At 44.5% G+C, this 19,895-nt stretch overlaps 1 protein-coding gene across 3 annotated transcripts in view; it reads right to left on the bottom strand.

The window, feature by feature from the left end:
- Window positions 1-18,185, bottom strand: part of PER1 (period circadian regulator 1) — a 32,378-nt gene extending 14,193 nt beyond the window's left edge. Inside the window, exons 1-6 of one of the 3 annotated variants that reach the window (XM_056570132.1) lie at window positions 17,927-18,185; window positions 1,851-2,143; window positions 1,327-1,425; window positions 952-1,106; window positions 699-820; window positions 298-499 (exon numbers count right to left, since the gene is read on the bottom strand). In XM_056570132.1, coding sequence (XP_056426107.1) covers window positions 298-499; window positions 699-820; window positions 952-1,106; window positions 1,327-1,425; window positions 1,851-2,089 — 817 coding nt within the window. In that variant the 5' untranslated portion in view covers window positions 2,090-2,143; window positions 17,927-18,185. Of the gene's footprint in view, window positions 1-297; window positions 500-698; window positions 821-951; window positions 1,107-1,326; window positions 1,426-1,850; window positions 2,144-6,366; window positions 6,477-17,926 lie in introns of those variants that run through there. The other 2 variants (XM_056570130.1, XM_056570131.1) reach the window with 2 other exon arrangements.
- Between the last annotated feature and the right edge of the window lie 1,710 nt (window positions 18,186-19,895).

The raw sequence follows: 19,895 nt of genomic DNA on the forward strand, positions 1-19,895 counted from the left end.
GACCACCAGGTTACATTACTTACTAAGCCACTAGGGGACCACAGTGACTGTGCATTAAGATCTAAAATAGAAGCAGTTCCCGTAGTTGTCCATGGCATTGTAATATTATCTTCATGCAGGAGCGTAGCTCATATGGGACCAGACAAGGAAATACTACTCATAGCTGTATAAAGGTGCTTTGCACCATAAATAATTTCGGACTTTCGCATTCTGCAAAGTGGAAAACTAATCCATCTCTCTTTTCTAAACATCAAATATAGATTGAGGGGAGCTGGGAAGATGTATCCTCTGTCTTACCTCCAGATGAGCAGCTACTCCAAGAGGGCAGGTGATAAGGTGCTGTGGATCCATAGAACACGCTGACGTCTTGCGGAGCCAAAAATTCTGCAAAGGTTGCCCCTTTAAATACGTCCCTTTTGCAGTGCAGGATGAGAGAAGCCTGGTCAGAAATGTACACGATTCGGCCAGTGATGAAGGAGACAGCCACTGAGAAGGTGTCCTAGGGGAAGACACAGCAAAGTCAGTACTTTCAAGTGGAACAACATGGCGCCTGAGAGACTGTGTGGAAATGGTGCTACTATTTTCCCTCTCTAAGAAGGTGTCCTTCACGTCAACCAAGAGTTATCCACTTTACTGCTCCAATTCTAGCCTCTGAGCACCATTTTAATTATGAGACCCTATTAATGCTTCCCACTTACTGGGTTTTTTACAGTGTATTCTGACGTGACACTCTCCACCTCCTCGATGGTGAAGCTGGACATGTCCAAGCTGCAGGGCTGCGATTCATCGAGGGTCCACTGCTGATAATATTCCTGGTTGGCTGAGCCAAATAAAATAAATGACATAAGATATAAGATACAGCTCAATGTCAATAAGCAGCTCAAAAAAGCTCAATCTGATGGGTTCTCAAGGCCCAGGGTCTCCAATGAACGTCCATTCATGTCTACTCACCTCGGACCTGTTTGACACACGAGAGTGCATACTGGAGCGTGGCAAGAGTCCCCGATTTGCCTTTGCCCCTCTTCTCTGATGGCAGACGTATCTTCAGCTCTTTTAGGGCCTTCATCAGCTCTTTCTGATTTTTCTCCCGGGCAGACTGTTCACTACTACAGGTATAATGGTGATAGTAGTGGATATAGGATTTGGAGGTGTAGGCTGTCTTTTGTGGTGGGTTATCAATACTAACTGGATAACTACATGTACTAAAAATGTGGTGCAACAGAGTAAAATGCACTATAAGATCTCAGCTGAATTGTGAGTAGAGTGAATGGAGCATAAGTTCTGTCCAAAGATAAGCAAATTATGTCCGGTGGTTTATAGTCTTACCTGCAGCCACTGGTGGAGGGATTGTCCTGCTCGGAGCTGGCACTCAGGAGGCTGTACGCAATGGAGCTGCTTGGAGGTGATGGACTGTTTGAGTTTGTACTATAGAGGAAAAGAAGAATATAGTTTTATAGGGTCACCAACAATGTGCACCAACTCTAGACGAAGTAATCGTTGTAGAATCGTGAAGAGTCCTAAGAAGGTCAATGCTAACACTAAGGAAGTCGACCCCAATGCTAGGAAAACATAGGGTCACAATCTCAATATGCACAAACTCTAAACCAAGTAGCCATTGAAGAAATATGAAGAAGTCCACTCCAACATTAGGAGAACACAGGGTCACTATATCACTATGCACCAACTCTAGGCCAAGTGTCCATTGTAGAAACATGAAGTGTACTTAGGAAGTTCACATAAACTCCACTTAGATGTCAAACCCAAGGACCCAATGCCAAACGTTCAGTCAACTTGCTGCCCATCTCTTCCTTCTTGGCACTTTCCTTTTCCCACTGTATTCCTTGGCTCACCTTTTGCTGCTCTCTGTGGTCTCCAACATGGCCGAATCTTTGCCATTGCCGCTGGTGCTGCTATGGGAACTCCGGCTTTGCCGCGACTCATTCCCATTGGATTCATTGCCGCTGGAGCCATGGCTATTGGTGTCTGTCTCATCTTGTTGAGTTCCCTCCATCTCCCGGTTCCCCCGTGTTCGCCTTCCTCTCTCCCCTAGAGGAGGAGGAGTTTCACAGGGCCCGTTCATCCCCTCCATCTTGGCGGATCAGTAGTGTGAAGAACCAGAGAACAATTGAAGAATGTAGACGTTCTGCAGAACAAATATGTAAGGAGTGAACTGGGCAGCCATGTCCTAGGGGCCTATTTACACTGATACCGTAAATATATAACCGTATATACATACATATGGAAAAAGTATCTGATCATAACAGTCTACACTGCGGTATTACATATTCATGTGCTCCCATAAAATCCCACCCTGATTATGTCACACTAAAGGCATCTGCTGCTGACACAGACTGTTACATAAAACATTATAATACCTGTATGATCCTCATTATTATATAATATTTCACATATACCGCCACCCAAATATGTACTGCTAAAACCAGAAATAGGAACATACAGGTATATACACTGAATATACAACGTACTACTCCATGGCATCATATTATAAAGAATATACCATGTGGTAATATACTGAGATTCATAGGGAGCAGTATTACAGTAGTTATATTCTTGTATATAGGAGGCAGTATTATAGTAGTTATATTCTTGTATATAGGAGGAAGTATTATAGTACTTATATTCTTGTATATAGGAGGCAGTATTATAGTAGTTATATTCTAGTACATAGGAGGCAGTATTATAGTAGCTATATTCTTGTATATAGGAGCAGTATTATAGTAGTTATATTCCTGTATATAGGAGCAGTATTATAGTAGTTATATTCTTGTATATAGGAGCAGATTTATGGTAGTTATATTCTTGTATATAGGAGCAGATTTATGGTAGTTATATTCTTGTATATAGGAGCAGTATTAAAGTAGTTTTATTCTTGTATATAGGAGGCAGTATTATAGTAGTTATATTCTTGTATATAGGAGCAGTATTATAGTAGTTATATTCTTGTATATAGGAGCAGTATTATAGTAGTTATATTCTTGTACATAGGAGCAGTATTATAGTAGTTATATTCTTGTATATAGGAGCAGTATTATAGTAGTTATATTCTTGTACATAGGAGCAGTATTATAGTAGTTATATTCCTGTATATAGGGGCAGTATTATAGTAGTTATATTCTTGTATATAGGAGCAGTATTATAGTAGTTATATTCTTGTATATAGGAGCAGTATTATAGTAGTTATATTCTTGTACATAACTAACAGTATTATAAAAGTTTTGTTTATGGAAACTAAATACGGAATTTGATCTTTCTTTTGCTAATATGATCGGAAGGAATTACATATTTATTTAGGAAACCAATTTATTTGTAAAGCTTGTATCTTAAAACCGATCTTCTATTGTATGCATGAGACCCTGTAATAGCCGTCCTAGTGGCAGTGAACTGAGGACAGGTACAGACGCCTCCCTCCATGTCCTGGCCTCACTTCTGCTCCTACATCAATTCAAGATAAACCTGTTTAATAATATCAGTAGCAGAGGCCGCACGTAGGCAGCGCTCACATCTCGGAGCGTCTATATATCCTTCTATGTGCAGAGGGGCCCAGTCCTATCAAATAATACAAACCTTATGGAATAAAGCCCTAACCTCCTGGAAAGGTGGGTCGTTTTTGAAAGAAATTAGCTCTGTTTCTATCCCTGGTTAACCCCTTTAGTGGGGTGTTTGCCACTTTTAGACTGTTTAGTAAAGTTATAAGCATCCCATGGATTAGGGGAGTGATGAACACCCCATTACCTGGCTGAGAGAGTACGAAGCATCCATTAACCTGGCTGAGAGACCATTGAACACCCCTGTCCAGTAAAGTTGTAAGTATCTCATAGACTGACTAAGGATGCTCACTGGTCTGTTAGACAATCTCTTAGGTGCCCACCACTCTCTCGGCCAGTCAATGGGACATCCACTCCTCTCTCGGCCAGTCTATGGTACATCCACTCCTCTCTCGGCCAGTCTATGGGACGTCCACTCCTGTCTCGGCCAGTCTATGGGACGTCCACTGCTCTCTCGGCCAGTCTATGGGACGTCCACTGCTCTCTCGGCCAGTCTATGGGACGTCCACTGCTCTCTCGGCCAGTCTATGGGACCTCCACTGCTCTCTCGGCCAGTCTATGGGACGTCCACTGCTCTCTCGGCCAGTCTATGGGACGTCCACTGCTCTCTCGGCCAGTCTATGGGACGTCCACTGCTCTCTCGGCCAGTCTATGGGATGTCCACTGCTCTCTCGGCCAGTCTATGGGACCTCCACTGCTCTCTCGGCCAGTCTATGGGATGTCCACTGCTCTCTCGGCCAGTCTATGGGACCTCCACTGCTCTCTCGGCCAGTCTATGGGACGTCCACTGCTCTCTCGGCCAGTCTATGGAACGTCCACTGCTCTCTCGGCCAGTCTATGGGATGTCCACTGCTCTCTCGGCCAGTCTATGGGACGTCCACTGCTCTCTCGGCCAGTCTATGGGACCTCCACTGCTCTCTCGGCCAGTCTATGGGACCTCCACTGCTCTCTCGGCCAGTCTATGGGACGTCCACTGCTCTCTCGGCCAGTCTATGGGACCTCCACTGCTCTCTCGGCCAGTCTATGGGACGTCCACTGCTCTCTCGGCCAGTCTATGGGACGTCCACTGCTCTCTCGGCCAGTCTATGGGATGTCCACTGCTCTCTTGGCCAGTCTATGGGTCGCTCTTAATTCTCTGAGGCCAGTCTATAGGTCGTTCATCACTGCTTTCTCGGCCAGTCTGTGGTATATCTACTACTCTCTTGGCCAGTCTATGGGGTCACTCACCACTCTTTCAGCCAGCCTATGGTGTGCTTACCATTCTTTGTTGGGCAGAATAGGGGGTGCTCACCACTCTCTCAGCCAGTCTATAGGGTGCACATATTTCTTTCTCCGATACACAATAGGATGTGCCAAGAGTACAGATCACTTTTAGTATCAGTCTATGGGTCACTCACCCCTCTCGGCATGTCTATGGTGTGCTCACCCCTCTCTCGGTCAGTATATGGTTTGCTCACTACTCTCTCAGCAAGTCTATGGATCACTCACCCCTCTCTCGGCCAGTCTATAGGGTGCTCACCCCTCTCTCGGAGAGTCTATAGGGTGCACATCTTTCTTTCTCTGCTACACAATAGGAAGTGCAGAGTGTCCAGATCTCTTTCAGTATCAGTCTATGAGGTGCTCGCCACTCTCACAGCCAGTCTATGGGGTGCGCTCTTTTAGTATCTGTCTATGGGATGCTCAGCACACTGCTATCTCTTCCAAACCTATAAAGAGCCTTATACACTAGGTCTCCAAACTGTGGATCTTCAGCTGTTGCAAAACTCCAACTCCTGGACCATTCTGAGGATGGTAGTTTTGCAACATCTGGAGGTTTTTGCGCAAGCTTCTGGTTTTTTATGCACAACATTTTGCCAAAGTGGTAGATCATATTTTATCGGTCAGCAGGTCAGAAAGTGTGGTAGTCAGTAAACCATGCAGGATACAGACAGTCTTGTTCACTGTGCACTGCTGCCAAGTACGGACAATACAGGTCGCCACCTAGTGGTCATTTTATCACCTAGTTTCCGGGCAACCTAAATGCAATAATGCTTGCACTGGACTACAGACATAGTTTTTGTTACAATGTATCAGGGCAGGAAAACGATTTGAGCCATGTTTAGCTCACAGAGCATTGCCGTTTCCCAAATGGCATGCTTCCAGCTGTTGCAAAACTACAACTCCCAGCATGCTGGGAGTTGTAGTTTTACAACAGCTGGAGGCACCCCGCTTGGGAAACACTGGCCTGTGACTGTACACAAGTGTAGCAAACCCTCAGCTGGGAAAAGTATTAGTTATGTACAGTATTTCATGCTTAGAAGCACAATCACAGTTCCCATTCACTGACAGCAAGCAGAGGTTTAAAAAAAAAAAAAAATGTAATAAAAAACCGTGCATTCCCCGGGGGTTAAGCGGTAAGTCGCTCTAGCATTTCCACACACACAGAGTGTAATCGCATACGAGTCATCACGAAAGGGGGCGGTGACCGACACAGAAAATTTGGGCTACGTGACCCGTTTCGGCAGTCCCATGTCAGAAAACGTGACGCGCACCTGTCTCTCTTGCTCTCAGCCAATGGGGTAAGGCGTCAGCTCTTCGAAACCACGTGACGTACTCGGCGCTCTTGGCTCCGCCGGGAACGTAAAACTTTCCAAGTCCGCGTTTGGTCCAGCTATTCCCGACTTATAAGGCAGAAACAGCAGTGGTCTTCAAATCACAACGTCGCCCCTCTATGTGCTGTCGCCCGCTCCCCCTACCGCTGCGTGCATTCCTTGGCATGTACTACAGATCCCAACATGCGCTCTGTTTCTAGTCTCCTTACCTTGTCTGTCTCATCCTCAGCTGCGTCTCGCCTCTTTCTTCTTCTTCTCTCTCACGTCGTCGTCTCCTTCTCCACCACCTTCAGTTCTTGGCTTCAGATCTGGTTTGCTGGTCCCTCCCACCCTGCGCCCTATAGGCTGCCGGTCCCGTGATGTCACCGACCCGCCCTGAGAAGTAATCGCCCCGCACGTGGAACACAGTGCTGCTGACCCCCCTCCTCCGAGCGCTCTGATTGGAGGCGGCGAGGCGACCAATAGCGGCGTGGCTCCTGCATAACACGTTTCTGTCATAATGTTAACCCTTCTTCTGCTTCCCCCCCTCCTTCCGCCCCCTCAGACATTGAGCTTTACTGATTCAGAGACACCTGCAGCTTCTTTACCTTTGGATGGCAGTGCAGATTATTAACCCTTGCATTCCTGGTGGAGCTCAAGAGCTTGCATGCTAAATTACGTCGATTATATCTACAGTCTGACAAATAAGTTGGGGGGGGGGGGTGAGCCAAATGTTTGCCGCTGGCACACTTCTGAGGATAAAATCCCTCTCTGCTGGCAGACTTCTGCAGAAGACTAGTGAATTTATTGTTATAAAATAATATAAAAACGGCAATGACGCACTTCAGGGGGGGGGGGGTTAATATCTCTTCAATTAATGAAGGGAAAATAATTGGGCAGCACTGGCAAGCTTCTCCAGGAGACTGCGGAATTTACTGTTGTAAAATAATATAAAACAGCAATGATGTGTTTCAGGGGGTTGTTTCGGGGGTGGCTAAATCCCTCTTCATCAGATTATAAGTGTTTTGTTATAAAATAATATAAAAACAGTGATGGTGCGTGTCGGGGGGTAAATCCCTCTTCATCGTATTGGGAATCTATTGTTAAAAAAAATTATATAGAACATCACTGACCGGGGGTGGGGGTTAAAATCCCCCCTTCATTGGATCACATCTACAATCTGGGAAAGCTAAAAAAAAAATTTTTTAAAAGGACCGTCCTCTCACTATTTATGGTTTTTATCTGTAATACTGTATTTACACGAAAAACCTTTGCACATTAGCCCTTTAACTCTTCTCCTGCCAAAATGTGACTGGGAAAAAAAAACATTTGGACTGCCACGAGGAACACACCCAGACGGGGTGAGTGTGCCAAGAACATAGTGTTCTAGTATAGGCAAATATTAGACGGTGGTGAGAGAGAGATGGGAGGGAAGGAGCGAGCGAGAAACAGTGAGAGAAAGCGGGAAGGAAAGTGTGCGGAGCGAGGAGGAGAGACTGGGGTATCCCTGGGATTGCATCACAGCCCCTTCACATAACAGACCCCCGCACACGGTGATAGCCGTGAGTCCTTATATAAAATCAGAGCAGCCTACGGCTTATATAAAGGGCTCCTTATATAAAAGTGTGCGAGGCAGTGTGAGCCACCCAGGGGATTTCTCGTTCACCCGTTACCAGACGCTGTATCAGTTACAGAATTATCTAATCGTGCAATGTAATGGTCCAGTGTGCCGAGGGGTGACAGATGCACAGGGCGGGCACAGGTGTCCCGGCATCTACATAACACAAGGATCTATGCACAAGTGGTTTTCATGAGAAGCTTCCCTGAAGTATAATAGGTATAGTCCAGAGGGGTCAATCCATGCACCTCGGGCATCAAAGCTGATGAATTCTAGTATGCCAGGACTTAAGGACACAAAGGGCACCAGAAACATAGATTGGACTGCACTGCCTACAAAGCGTGCAGGGGTTCAGCCACCATAGAAATGCAATGGGCACAAGGGTCTGGCTGGCATATGACTGCAGTAAGCAAAAGGGCCTGACCCCCAAAAGAATGCAGTGGGCAGAAGGGTTCATCTACCAATTGCATGCAAAAGCAAAACAAGCCAGTCACTATGATATGTAATTGGCACAGGGGTCAAGCTACCATATGAATGCAATGAGGGCAAGGGGCAAATCGCTAAATGATGGCAATAGGCACAAGGGGCAAATTGCTAAATGCATGCAGTAGGCATAAGAGTGTGGCCAATTATTGCATGCAATGGGCATAACGTGCCAGTCATCAAGTACATGCAATGGGCACAAGGGTACAGTCACTATATGCATACAATGAGCACAATTGGCTGGCAATGAAATGCATACCATGGGCACAAGGATCTGGCAACCAAATGCATGTAATGGGTAAAATGAGCCAACCATCAAGTACATGCAAAGGACACAACAGGCCAACAATCGGGTACATGCAAAGGGCACAACAGGCCAACCATCAGGTACATGCAAAGGGCACAACAGGCCAACCATCAAGTACATGCAAAGGGCACAACAGGCCAACCATCAGGTACATGCAATACACACAAGGGTCTGGCCACCAAATGCATTTAACGGGTACAATGAGCCAACCATCAAGGGCATGCAATGGGCATAAGGGTCCAGATACCATATACATGCAGTTTGAGAACCCATTAGAGACTCACGCAGAGTGTAGCGGCCCGAGTTCAAAAGACAAACAAAGCTATAGGGGTCAGGCCAAATAAATAACTACAAAGCATGGGTCCAAATGTACACAAAAGATATAGGGGGCAGCATCACATTGTCAAACGTTCATCTAGAAGGGAAATAGACTCCAAGACATCTTAGGGCCCAACCCATATCCACCTACTTCTTTCTAGTCTCAAAATTGCAGTCCAGGTAGGAGATCAATGTTAGAAACAAATCCAGAAGAGAAGTATGTGCCCTGCGGGTGATCACCCATCTGGATACACCTGCAATGCCCGAGGCTGCCCATTCTTCTCCACTACCAGCCTCCCAATACATAAAAGACAACACTAACCTACATAAAGGGAGCTGTCAGACTAAATTCACCTTATATATGTCTACCACCTGATCCCTCACCCTGTGCCAGCCTTAGCACAGTCTTCCGGCCTTTATATTGCGACATATCAAAATCGAAAGGACAATTATAGCAGAGGATTTAAAGTAAAAATAGATTCATTTTTTGAAACCTGGAAAGGACTCTGTCCCTGCTGAGCAAACATAAAATAGCTCCTATTACGAAAAGAGGACAAAAGCGTTCACATCATGCCAAACACGTCACCGAGCGTTCAGAGTGTCCAAAACCACAGCAAATCCCTCTGAGACCACCCTAATGATTCCAGAGTGGAGAAGTGGGGGGGGGGGGGGAGGGGACGTCTGAAGGACGCTATGATAGAAAATATCTGCGGTAAAGTAGAAGTAACTCCAGCCGAGCAGTGGTTGTACATGGATGTGACTAGTGCTGGGCGGGTATACCGGTTCATACCGAATACCAAAATGTTTGTCCTGCACGATATGAATATTTCCCATACTGCAATACCGGTTGGACCCCTCCCCCTCGGTAAGAATGAATTATCAACCCAGCGCTGCGCTGTCCCCACATCGGGGAACTAATCATATGTGACCCGCAAGCGCTGCCCTCCTCGTCTTCCTGTTTGTTGCGGGCCGCCGGCGCTGGAACTCTGTACTGTACGCTGTATCCCTATGCCCCGGGCTGCAAAAGATAAACAAAATAAATGCAGAAACAAAGAGATAGTATGCACTCACCGCTGGTAAGCTGCTGCGGGCTCAGAGTCTGGGATCACCACGGCATGATCCTGGACTCGGAGCCCGCAGCAGCTTAGCAGCGGTGAGTGCATACTATCTCTTTGTTTCTGCATATATTGATACTTTAGCTAGTGTGTGCACCCCGCAGGTGCTGCGTATATATTGTGAGTTCGGACGCTCCCAACAGTTACCTCGCGGTATTGTATGTTTGCCTTCCACCTTTATTTGGTTTGCAATCTGGTGTGCTCTCTCCTCCTTGGATTTTCTATAAACAAAATAAACTTTAACGCACCTTCCTACGTTCCCCCATTGGTCCGGACCTGCTTCCTGGGGACGGGAACGTCAGAGAGCCGTCAGCCATTGGCCGCAGCGATGTTCCGCCTCGGCTGGTGATAGGTTGAGCGCACTGTCATGTAAGAAGCCGGCTTCTTACATGACAGTACGCTCAACCTACCACCGGCCGAGGCGGAACATCGCTGCGGCCAGTGATAGGCTGACGGCTCTCTGACGTTCCCGTCCCCAGGAAGCAGGTCCGGACCAATGGGGGAACGTAGGAAGGTGCGTTAAAGTTTATTTGGTTATCTTTTGCAGCCCGGGCATAGGGATACAGCGTACAGTACAGAGTTCCAGCGCCGGCGGCCCGCAACAAACAGGAAGACGAGGAGGGCAGCACTTGCGGGTGACATGTGATTAGTTCCCCGATGGGAACAGCGCAGCGCTGGGCTGATAATTAATTGGGGGGGGGGGGGGGGGGAGAAGCAGAACAGCGCTTGCGGGTCACATGACTTGGGGGGGGGGGGGGAGAAATACCGTTATATACCGTGGAACCGCCATAAGTTACAAAAATATAGTGATACACATTTTTGGTCATACCGCCCAGCACTAGATGTGACCGTGATCTAAGTGCCATTCAGGACTAGAGGAGGTGGGCAATGGTGGGTGTGCATGGTATACAACTGCTGAGGACTTTAAAGGGGTACTTCCCTGGAAAACATTTCTTTTTAAATCCACTGGTGGCCGAAAGTTATACAGGATTGTACTTCTATTAAAAAAATCTAAATCCTTCCAGTACTTAGCTGCTAAATTCTCCACAGGAAGTTCTTTTATTTATGAATATCCTTTCTGTCTGACCACAGTGCTCTCTGCTGACACCTCTGTCCATTTTAGGAACTGTCCAGAGCAGGAGAGGTTTGCTATGGGAATTTGCTCCTTCTCTGGACAGTTCCTAAAATGGAGGGGGCGGGGCGTGATGTCACGAGCTCCCGGCGCCGGCTCCAGCATTCGGAACAGTTTGTTCCAAATGCTGAGCAGTGGAGTACCCCTTTAAGACTTCCTGGATCCCATTGCTAAAGCTATATCCAACCCTTCCACCTTAAAGGGGTACTCCGGTGGAAATTTAAATTTTTTATTTTTTTAAATGAACCGATGCCAGAAAGTTAAACAGATTTGTAAATGACTTCTATTAAAAAATCTTTACCCTTCCAGTACTTTTTAGAAGCTCTATGCTACAGAGGAAATTCTTTTCTTTTTGAATTTCTTTTTTGTCTTGTCCACAGTGCTCTCTGCTGACATCTCTGTCCGTGTCAGGAACTGTCCAGAGCAGCAGAGGTTTGCAATGGGGATTTTCTCCTGCTCTGGACAGTTCCTGATACGGACATCAGGTGTCAGCAGAGAGCACTGTGGACAAGACAAAAAAAGAAATTCAAAAAGAAAATAATTTCCTCTGTAGCATACAGCTGCTAATAAGTACTGGAAGGATAAAGACTTTTTTAATAGAAGTAATTTACAAATCTGTCTAACTTTCTGGCACCAGTTGATTTAAAAAAAATAATAATAATAATTTCCACTGGAGTACCCCTTTAACACCATGGATCCTAACCTATGATGGTGTCAACATGTTAACAGGGTAGATATAAACTAGAATAATGGACCAACGATTGTTGTGTGAAGTGAGAATTCCCCTTACGTCACTGCGCCCACACAAGGTCCACTAACTCGGACTGACACAGGGCACTGGTTGCGATGGTAAATCCTGCGGCGCTGACCACTATGTCAAAGCCGGTCAGTAATAATTAAGGTGGTCTGCAAAGAAATCAGGATACAGGAGCAGCCACTGTATACGTGTTGGTGTGTATGACTCACTCAGGCAGCGGCTGCTTAGGAAAATACACGCGAGTAGGTGTAAAACGTTAAGATTACTCCGGATTATGCATCATAAAGAGGCCCCTCCGCTGGTGACGGGCACTAAGAAACCTCAGTGCACTATCTGGCGGTGGTTGTCAGTGAAGAAGACATGAGATCAGGTCCTGACTGCAAGCAACACTATGGAAGCCATAACCAGAATGCTGGCGGTGCCACATACAAGATGTGGATGCTGAAGGTAGATTTCTGGCTTAAAGGGGTACTCTGCTGCTCAGCGTTTGGAACAAATTGTCCCCTAATAATGTCAAGCCCTGCCCCCTAATAATTAAAGCTCCGCCCCCTCAATGCAAGTCTATGGGAGAGGGCGTGACATGCCTGGTAGCCCTTAAAGGGGTACTCTGCTGCTCAGTGTTTGGAACAAATTGTCCCCTAATAACGTCAAGCCCCACCCCCTAATAATGTCAAGCTCCACCCCCTCAATGCAAGTCTATGGGAGGGGGCGTGACATGCCTGGTAGCCATTAAACGGGTACTCTGCTGCTCAGTGTTTGGAACAAATTGTTCCGAACACTGGAGTCGGCAGCTCGTGATGTAATAGGCCTCGCCCCCTAATAACATCACACCCCGCCCCCTCAATGCAAGTCTATGGGAGGGGGGCGTGACATGCCTGGTAGCCCTTAAAGGGGTACTCTGCTGCTCAGCGTTTGGAACAAATTGTTCCGAATGCTGGAGCCGGCAGCTCGTGATGTAATAGGCCTCGCCACCTAATAACGTCACGCCCCGCCCCCTCAATGCAAGTCTATGGGAGGGGGCGTGACATGCCTGGTAGCCCTTAAAGGGGTACTCTGCTGCTCAGCGTTTGGAACAAATTGTTCCGAACGCTGGAGCTGGCAGCTCGTGATGTAATAGGCCCGCCCCCTCAATGCAAGTCTATGGGAGGGGGCGTGGCACACCCCCTCCCATCGACTTGCATTGAGGGGGCGGGACGTGACGGCATGAGGGGGCAGGACTATGACGTCACAAACTCCCAGCGTTCGGAACAGAACTGAGCAGCGGAGTAACCCTTTAAAGTCACTGGTCTTCTGTTGACCCTAATGGATGCTGGACGTTCTCTAGAAGAGAGCGAAGCTTGCTGTTTGGCTCTTCCCCGATTTAAACAAGGAGGCTCCTGAATGAGGAACTGTTTCCCACCCCCCCACCCCCTCTTCTAGCTCAATATACCCTAATAGTTGTGGTGTTCGGAGTCTTTCGCCTTCTATGATCAGCCTGCTGAGGGTTGTCCTTAAGCTTCATCCGTTACCGTCTTTTCCGATCAGACCGGTCTTCTCATAATGCCGAGGCCCGGCTCCCGACAGTCCGGCACTACTGCTTTACTGATACTTTGTCCTTGCCTATTAGAGATCTCTCTGCTTGCTACCAGTGAATAGAGAAAAATCTGTCGCCATCTGTTGGAAAAAATTCCGAACTGGTCCCGATACCGGAAGATTTCTCATAAGCTGGTCCGAGCTGGTCCCGATACCGGAAGATTTCTCATCGTGGAGAGACAGGAATAAGACCAGTCCTACAGTAAGCATAGTAATTCTTGGTTCATCTCATCCTGTCACCTCAGATCATGGGGCAGGTAGAGCCACCACTTTATGAATGGGCCGGCGCAATTGAGCGATTGGTTGCAAGGGACGCGAAGGGGCGCGGTGTCCTGGACTGCACGCTCGGAGACACGAGTCTGCATACTTTCTGGCTTTCTCATTTTGTTGTCTTCCTCTCCCTGGCTCAGGGGCATGAGCAAGGTTAGTGGGGCAGCCAATGAGAGAGCGCGGCCGAGACACCATACAAACAACGGCACATGAGCGCGGCACATGTGGAGCGGTGGTTTCTCTGTGCGTCATTCTATAAACTTTTACATTTCTATCAAGCTTAACCCCTTTAGGGACAGACAGTTTTCATTTCTACATTTCCATCCCTCTTCTCTCCTCTTAATAGCCATAACTCTTCCCATCTACAGACCAATAGGAGGGCTTGTTTTTTGTCGGACCAATTGGACTAATGAAAACCTTAATTTTTTCATTAAATATTATACAAAACTTTTTAAAAATTAGCAAATTTGTTTATATTTTTATGGAAAAAAATAAATAAAAATACCTGACTAAATACCAGACTGACAAGTTACCTTGAATGTTGTGGTCATAAGGCGGCTTTCACACTATAAAATGACTTCCGTTATGAACGCCCGTTGTAAAAAGAGGGGAAATCGGCAGTTATACGGCCGTACCGGCCGTATAACTGCCGATTTCCCCTCTTTTTACAACGGGCGTTCATAACGGAAGTCATTTTATAGTGTGAAAGCAGCCTTAGTTGTAGTACCATAACACATATATATATGATTATTTTTTATTTTATTTATTTTTTCATCATATCCCAGAAAAAAAAATTATAAAAAAAAACAGATAAAAAGAGTCTGATCTATACCAAATTGGTACCAATAAAAACTAAAGATAATGGCGCAAAAAATAAGTGCTTACACAACTCCCTAGGTGTGGGGGGGGGGAGTTATAGGGGACATAAGAGGGCAATTATAAGTAAAGTCATAAAAATTAAAAAAAAAAATACATTTTAAAATTGTTTTAGAATTGTATATGTTTATATAAAAATTTTCTTTTTTCCCCTTTGTTACTAGTTTTTTTTATTTTTTATTTTATTTCTTTATGCCTATAGTTTTAATAGCCTCATTTTGTCCCCGGTAACTTTTTTTTCCCCCACTTATGGAGCTGTGTGGGAACTCCATTTTTAGCGCCGTTATATTTAGTTTTTACTGATTTGGCGCAGTTCACACTTTTTAATCCTTTATTAATAAAAATTTTTCTGACATGTAAGGTAAAAAAAAAATAAAAAATACGCACTTTTGGAATTTGGAAAAAAATGTAATTCACCGCGCAGGATCAAGTGCTACAATATATATATATATATATATATATATATATATATATATACTTACATTTGTATCTTGTTTGTTGTTTTAAATTAAATGAAAAAAGGGGGGTGATCTCATTTATTTTATTATGTGGGGGGTAACATTTATTTAGTATATCATTTTTTTTTCGCATTTATTTCATTTACAATTTTTTTTTGCCCCCCTAGGGCAACTTTCCAAACCAGGAGGCCTCCAGCTGTTGCAAAACGACAACTCCAAGCATACCCGGATGGCCGAAGCAAGAATGGAGGAAGAAAAGGAGAGAACGTAAAGACCTGCTAAGTCATATGTAATAGTCCGGGGGTCATGGCCGCCTCTCCCCCCACCCCGGACACATGTCTTCTCCATTTCAGATGGTGTAATAGAGCGCGGCACAGATACATTCCTAGAAGATTATTATGTCACCGAGCAGCCGGCCGGAGTGTGAACACGAACCGATCAAATAACAACAACTGATCAGACTGAGTGTATTATATAATAGGGGGGAGTGACATAATAATGGAGGAGGAGCGGGACCACCCACCACAGGGGGCAGCGTCACAATAATTGTATATAGTATTATAGTAGTTATATTCCTGTATATACCAGCAGTATTATAGTAGTTATATTCTTGTATATAGGAGACAGTATTATAGTAGTTATATTCTTGTATATAGGAGGCAGTATTATAGTAGTTATATTGTATATAGGAGGCAGTATTATAGTAGTTATATTCTTGTATATAGGAGCAGTATTATAGTAGTTATATTCTTGTATATAGGAGCAGTATTATAATAGTTATATTCTTGTATATAGGAGCAGTATTATAGTAGATATATTCTTGTATATAGGAGCAGTATTATAGTAGTTATATTCTTGTATATAGGAGACAGTATTATAGTGTTATATTCTTGTATATAGGAGCAGTATTATAGTAGTTATATTCTTGTATATAGGAGCAGTATTATAGTAGTTATATTCTTGTATATAGGAGCAGTATTATAGTAGTTATATTCTTGTATATAGGAGCAGTATTATAGTAGTTATATTCTTGTATATAGGAGGTAGTATTATAGTAGTTACATTCTTGTATATAGGAGCAGTATTATAGCAGTTATATTCTTGTATATAGGAGGCAGTATTATAGTAGTTATATTCTTGTATATAGGAGGCAGTAGTATAGTAGTTATAATACTGCTCCTATATACAAGAATATAACTACTATAATACTGCTCCTATATACAAGAATATAACTACTATAATACTGCTCCTATATACAAGAATATAGTAGTTATATTCTTGTATATAGGAGCAGTATTATAGTAGTTATATTCTTGTATATAGGAGCAGTATTATAGTAGTTATAGTCTTGTATATAGGAGGCAGTATTATAGTAGTTATATTCTTGTATATAGGAGGCAGTAGTATAGTAGTTATAATACTGCTCCTATATACAAGAATATAACTACTATAATACTGCTCCTATATACAAGAATATAACTACTATAATACTGCTCCTATATACAAGAATATAGTAGTTATATTCTTGTATATAGGAGCAGTATTATAGTAGTTATAGTCTTGTATATAGGAGGCAGTATTATAGTAGTTATATTCTTGTAAATAGGGAGCAGTTTTATAGTAGTTATATTCTTGTATATAGGAGGTAGTATTATAGTAGTTACATTCTTGTATATAGGAGCAGTATTATAGTAGTTATATTCTTGTATATAGGAGCAGTATTATAGTAGTTATATTCTTGTATATAGGAGCAGTATTATAGTAGTTATATTCTTGTATATAGGAGCAGTATTATAGTAGTTATATTCTTGTATATAGGAGCAGTATTATAGTAGTTATATTCTTGTATATAGGAGGCAGTATTATAGTAGATATATTCTTGTATATAGGAGCAGTATTATAGTAGTTATATTCTTATACATCGGGGCAGTATTATAGGTCTATGGCATGCTTAGGGTACATTCACACGTATAGTATCTGCTGCAGACCCTGTAGGTGTGGATGTTTCCTTATAAAGGATTTCCTGCTCCTGATGACACACAAGCAGATCCCACGATTTATAATAGTCGCCTCGCTATTTATTCTATACAAAGATCTTGTAGTTCCTTGACAATAAATAGGGGGCGCACCATTTTGACAAACACCATTTTGACAGATTCCAGCCGTTGGCTGTCCAGGCATGCTGGGAGTTATAGTTTTGCAACAGCTGGAGGTCCACAATAAGGAGACTACGTACATAGAGGGATGCAACTGTAACAAACCCTCAGCTGTATGTAGTATCAGGATTGAACAGTAAACAAGGCCATTATCGTTCATTGAGGACCATGAATCATACATAATATGAAACATGGTGTTCTCATACACCTATAATAACTATATTATAATGACAGCACAGATCATATATATATATATATATATATATATATATATATATTGATAGAAGATACGGCACTCTCTGTAAAGGCGTGGGTGCACAGTTAGGGTCCCAATCCATGCAATACTCAAAGAAATGATAACATAGCACCCCACTTGCGGGGAAAAATAGAGGTAAATTTTATTCTTGCAATCCAAAAAATATATATGTGACGTTTCGGTCAACAATAACCTTCCTCAGACCCGATTGCTGCGGAGGAGAGGAGAAATGAAGGAAAAACGGTATCGGATAACCGTGTGGCAGGTAAGTAGGTAGGGCGACACTGTCGCCCTACCTACTTACCTGCCACACGGTTATCCGATACCGTTTTTCCTTAATTTCTCCTCTCCTCCGCAGCAATTTGGTCTGAGGAAGGTTATTGTTGACCGAAACGTCACATATATATTTTTGGGATTGCAAGAATAAAATTTACCTCTATATATATCAGTCTATTTGCTGATGGTCTCTTACCTGGTGCTGTATTCAGTTGCTCCTCAGCAGTGATGATCCTCAGTGTCCATAATACAGGGTGGTCGCTGTACACACGCTGCGTTATTCTGTGCTCGGCTACAGGACACCACAATATATGGGCTACCTGTCGCCGGTGTTGTCAGTCCTGGTATCGGGGTCTCTATCCGTCCCCTCAGGTCTCCAGGACGCGTCTCCCGGTTGTCAGCTCAGCGCAGATTCTCCTGCCATTCCCAGGTACACGTGAGAGCACAGCACGGAGCCACACCCCCTGGGCTCTGATTGGCTGCCTCTAAACCAAGTCCACGCCCCCTCCCCTGTGATTGGAGGGAAGGGGGGCTGGAGGGTGGGAACACAACGAGGTGCAGAGACACGAGACAAGGAATGTGTGTGGTTCAGTGACATAATAAGTAACACACAGCCGAGCCCAGTGCGGAGACATCTGTGAGAAACAAGTGTGTGATACACCGAGGTCTACTGCAACTGTGTGAGATACAAGTGTGTGATACACCGAGGTCTACTGCAACTGTGTGAGATACAAGTGTGTGATACACTGAGGTCTACTGCAACTGTGTGAGAAACAAGTGTGTGATACACCGAGGTCTACTGCAACTGTGTGAGATACAAGTGTGTGATACACCGAGGTCTACTGCAACTGTGTGAGATACAAGTGTGTGATACACCGAGGTCAACTGCAACTGTGTGAGAAACAAGTGTGTGATACACCGAGGTCTACTGCAACTGTGTGAGATACAAGTGTGTGATACACCGAGGTCAACTGCAACTGTGTGAGAAACAAGTGTGTGATACACCGAGGTCTACTGCAACTGTGTGTGATACAAGTGTGTGATACACCGAGGTCTACTGCAACTGTGTGTGATACAAGTGTGTGATACACTGAGGTCTACTGCAACTGTGTGTGATACAAGTGTGTGATACACTGAGGTCTACTACAACTGTGTGAGATACAAGTGTGTGATACACCGAGGTCTACTGCAACTGTGTGTGATACAAGTGTGTGATACACCGAGGTCTACTGCAACTGTGTGAGATACAAGTGTGTGATACACCGAGGTCTACTGCAACTGTGTGTGATACAAGTGTGTGATACACCGAGGTCTACTGCAACTGTGTGTGATACAAGTGTGTGATACACTGAGGTCTACTGCAACTGTGTGTGATACAAGTGTGTGATACACTGAGGTCTACTACAACTGTGTGAGATACAAGTGTGTGATACACCGAGGTCTACTGCAACTGTGTGTGATACAAGTGTGTGATACACCGAGGTCTACTGCAACTGTGTGAGATACAAGTGTGTGATACACCGAGGTCTACTGCAACTGTGTGTGATACAAGTGTGTGATACACTGAGGTCTACTGCAACTGTGTGAGATACAAGTGTGTGATACACCGAGGTCTACTGCAACTGTGTGTGATACAAGTGTGTGATACACCGAGGTCAACTGCAACTGTGTGAGAAACAAGTGTGTGATACACCGAGGTCTACTGCAACTGTGTGTGATACAAGTGTGTGATACACCGAGGTCTACTGCAACTGTGTGAGATACAAGTGTGTGATACACCGAGGTCTACTGCAACTGTGTGTGATACAAGTGTGTGATACACCGAGGTCTACTGCAACTGTGTGTGATACAAGTGTGTGATACACTGAGGTCTACTACAACTGTGTGAGATACAAGTGTGTGATACACCGAGGTCTACTGCAACTGTGTGTGATACAAGTGTGTGATACACCGAGGTCTACTGCAACTGTGTGAGATACAAGTGTGTGATACACCGAGGTCTACTGCAACTGTGTGAGATACAAGTGTGTGATACACCGAGGTCTACTGCAACTGTGTGTGATACAAGTGTGTGATACACTGAGGTCTACTGCAACTGTGTGAGATACAAGTGTGTGATACACCGAGGTCTACTGCAACTGTGTGTGATACAAGTGTGTGATACA

This window comes from Hyla sarda, chromosome 4, assembly GCF_029499605.1.
Source record: "Hyla sarda isolate aHylSar1 chromosome 4, aHylSar1.hap1, whole genome shotgun sequence".
Classification (NCBI taxonomy): domain Eukaryota; kingdom Metazoa; phylum Chordata; class Amphibia; order Anura; family Hylidae; genus Hyla; species Hyla sarda.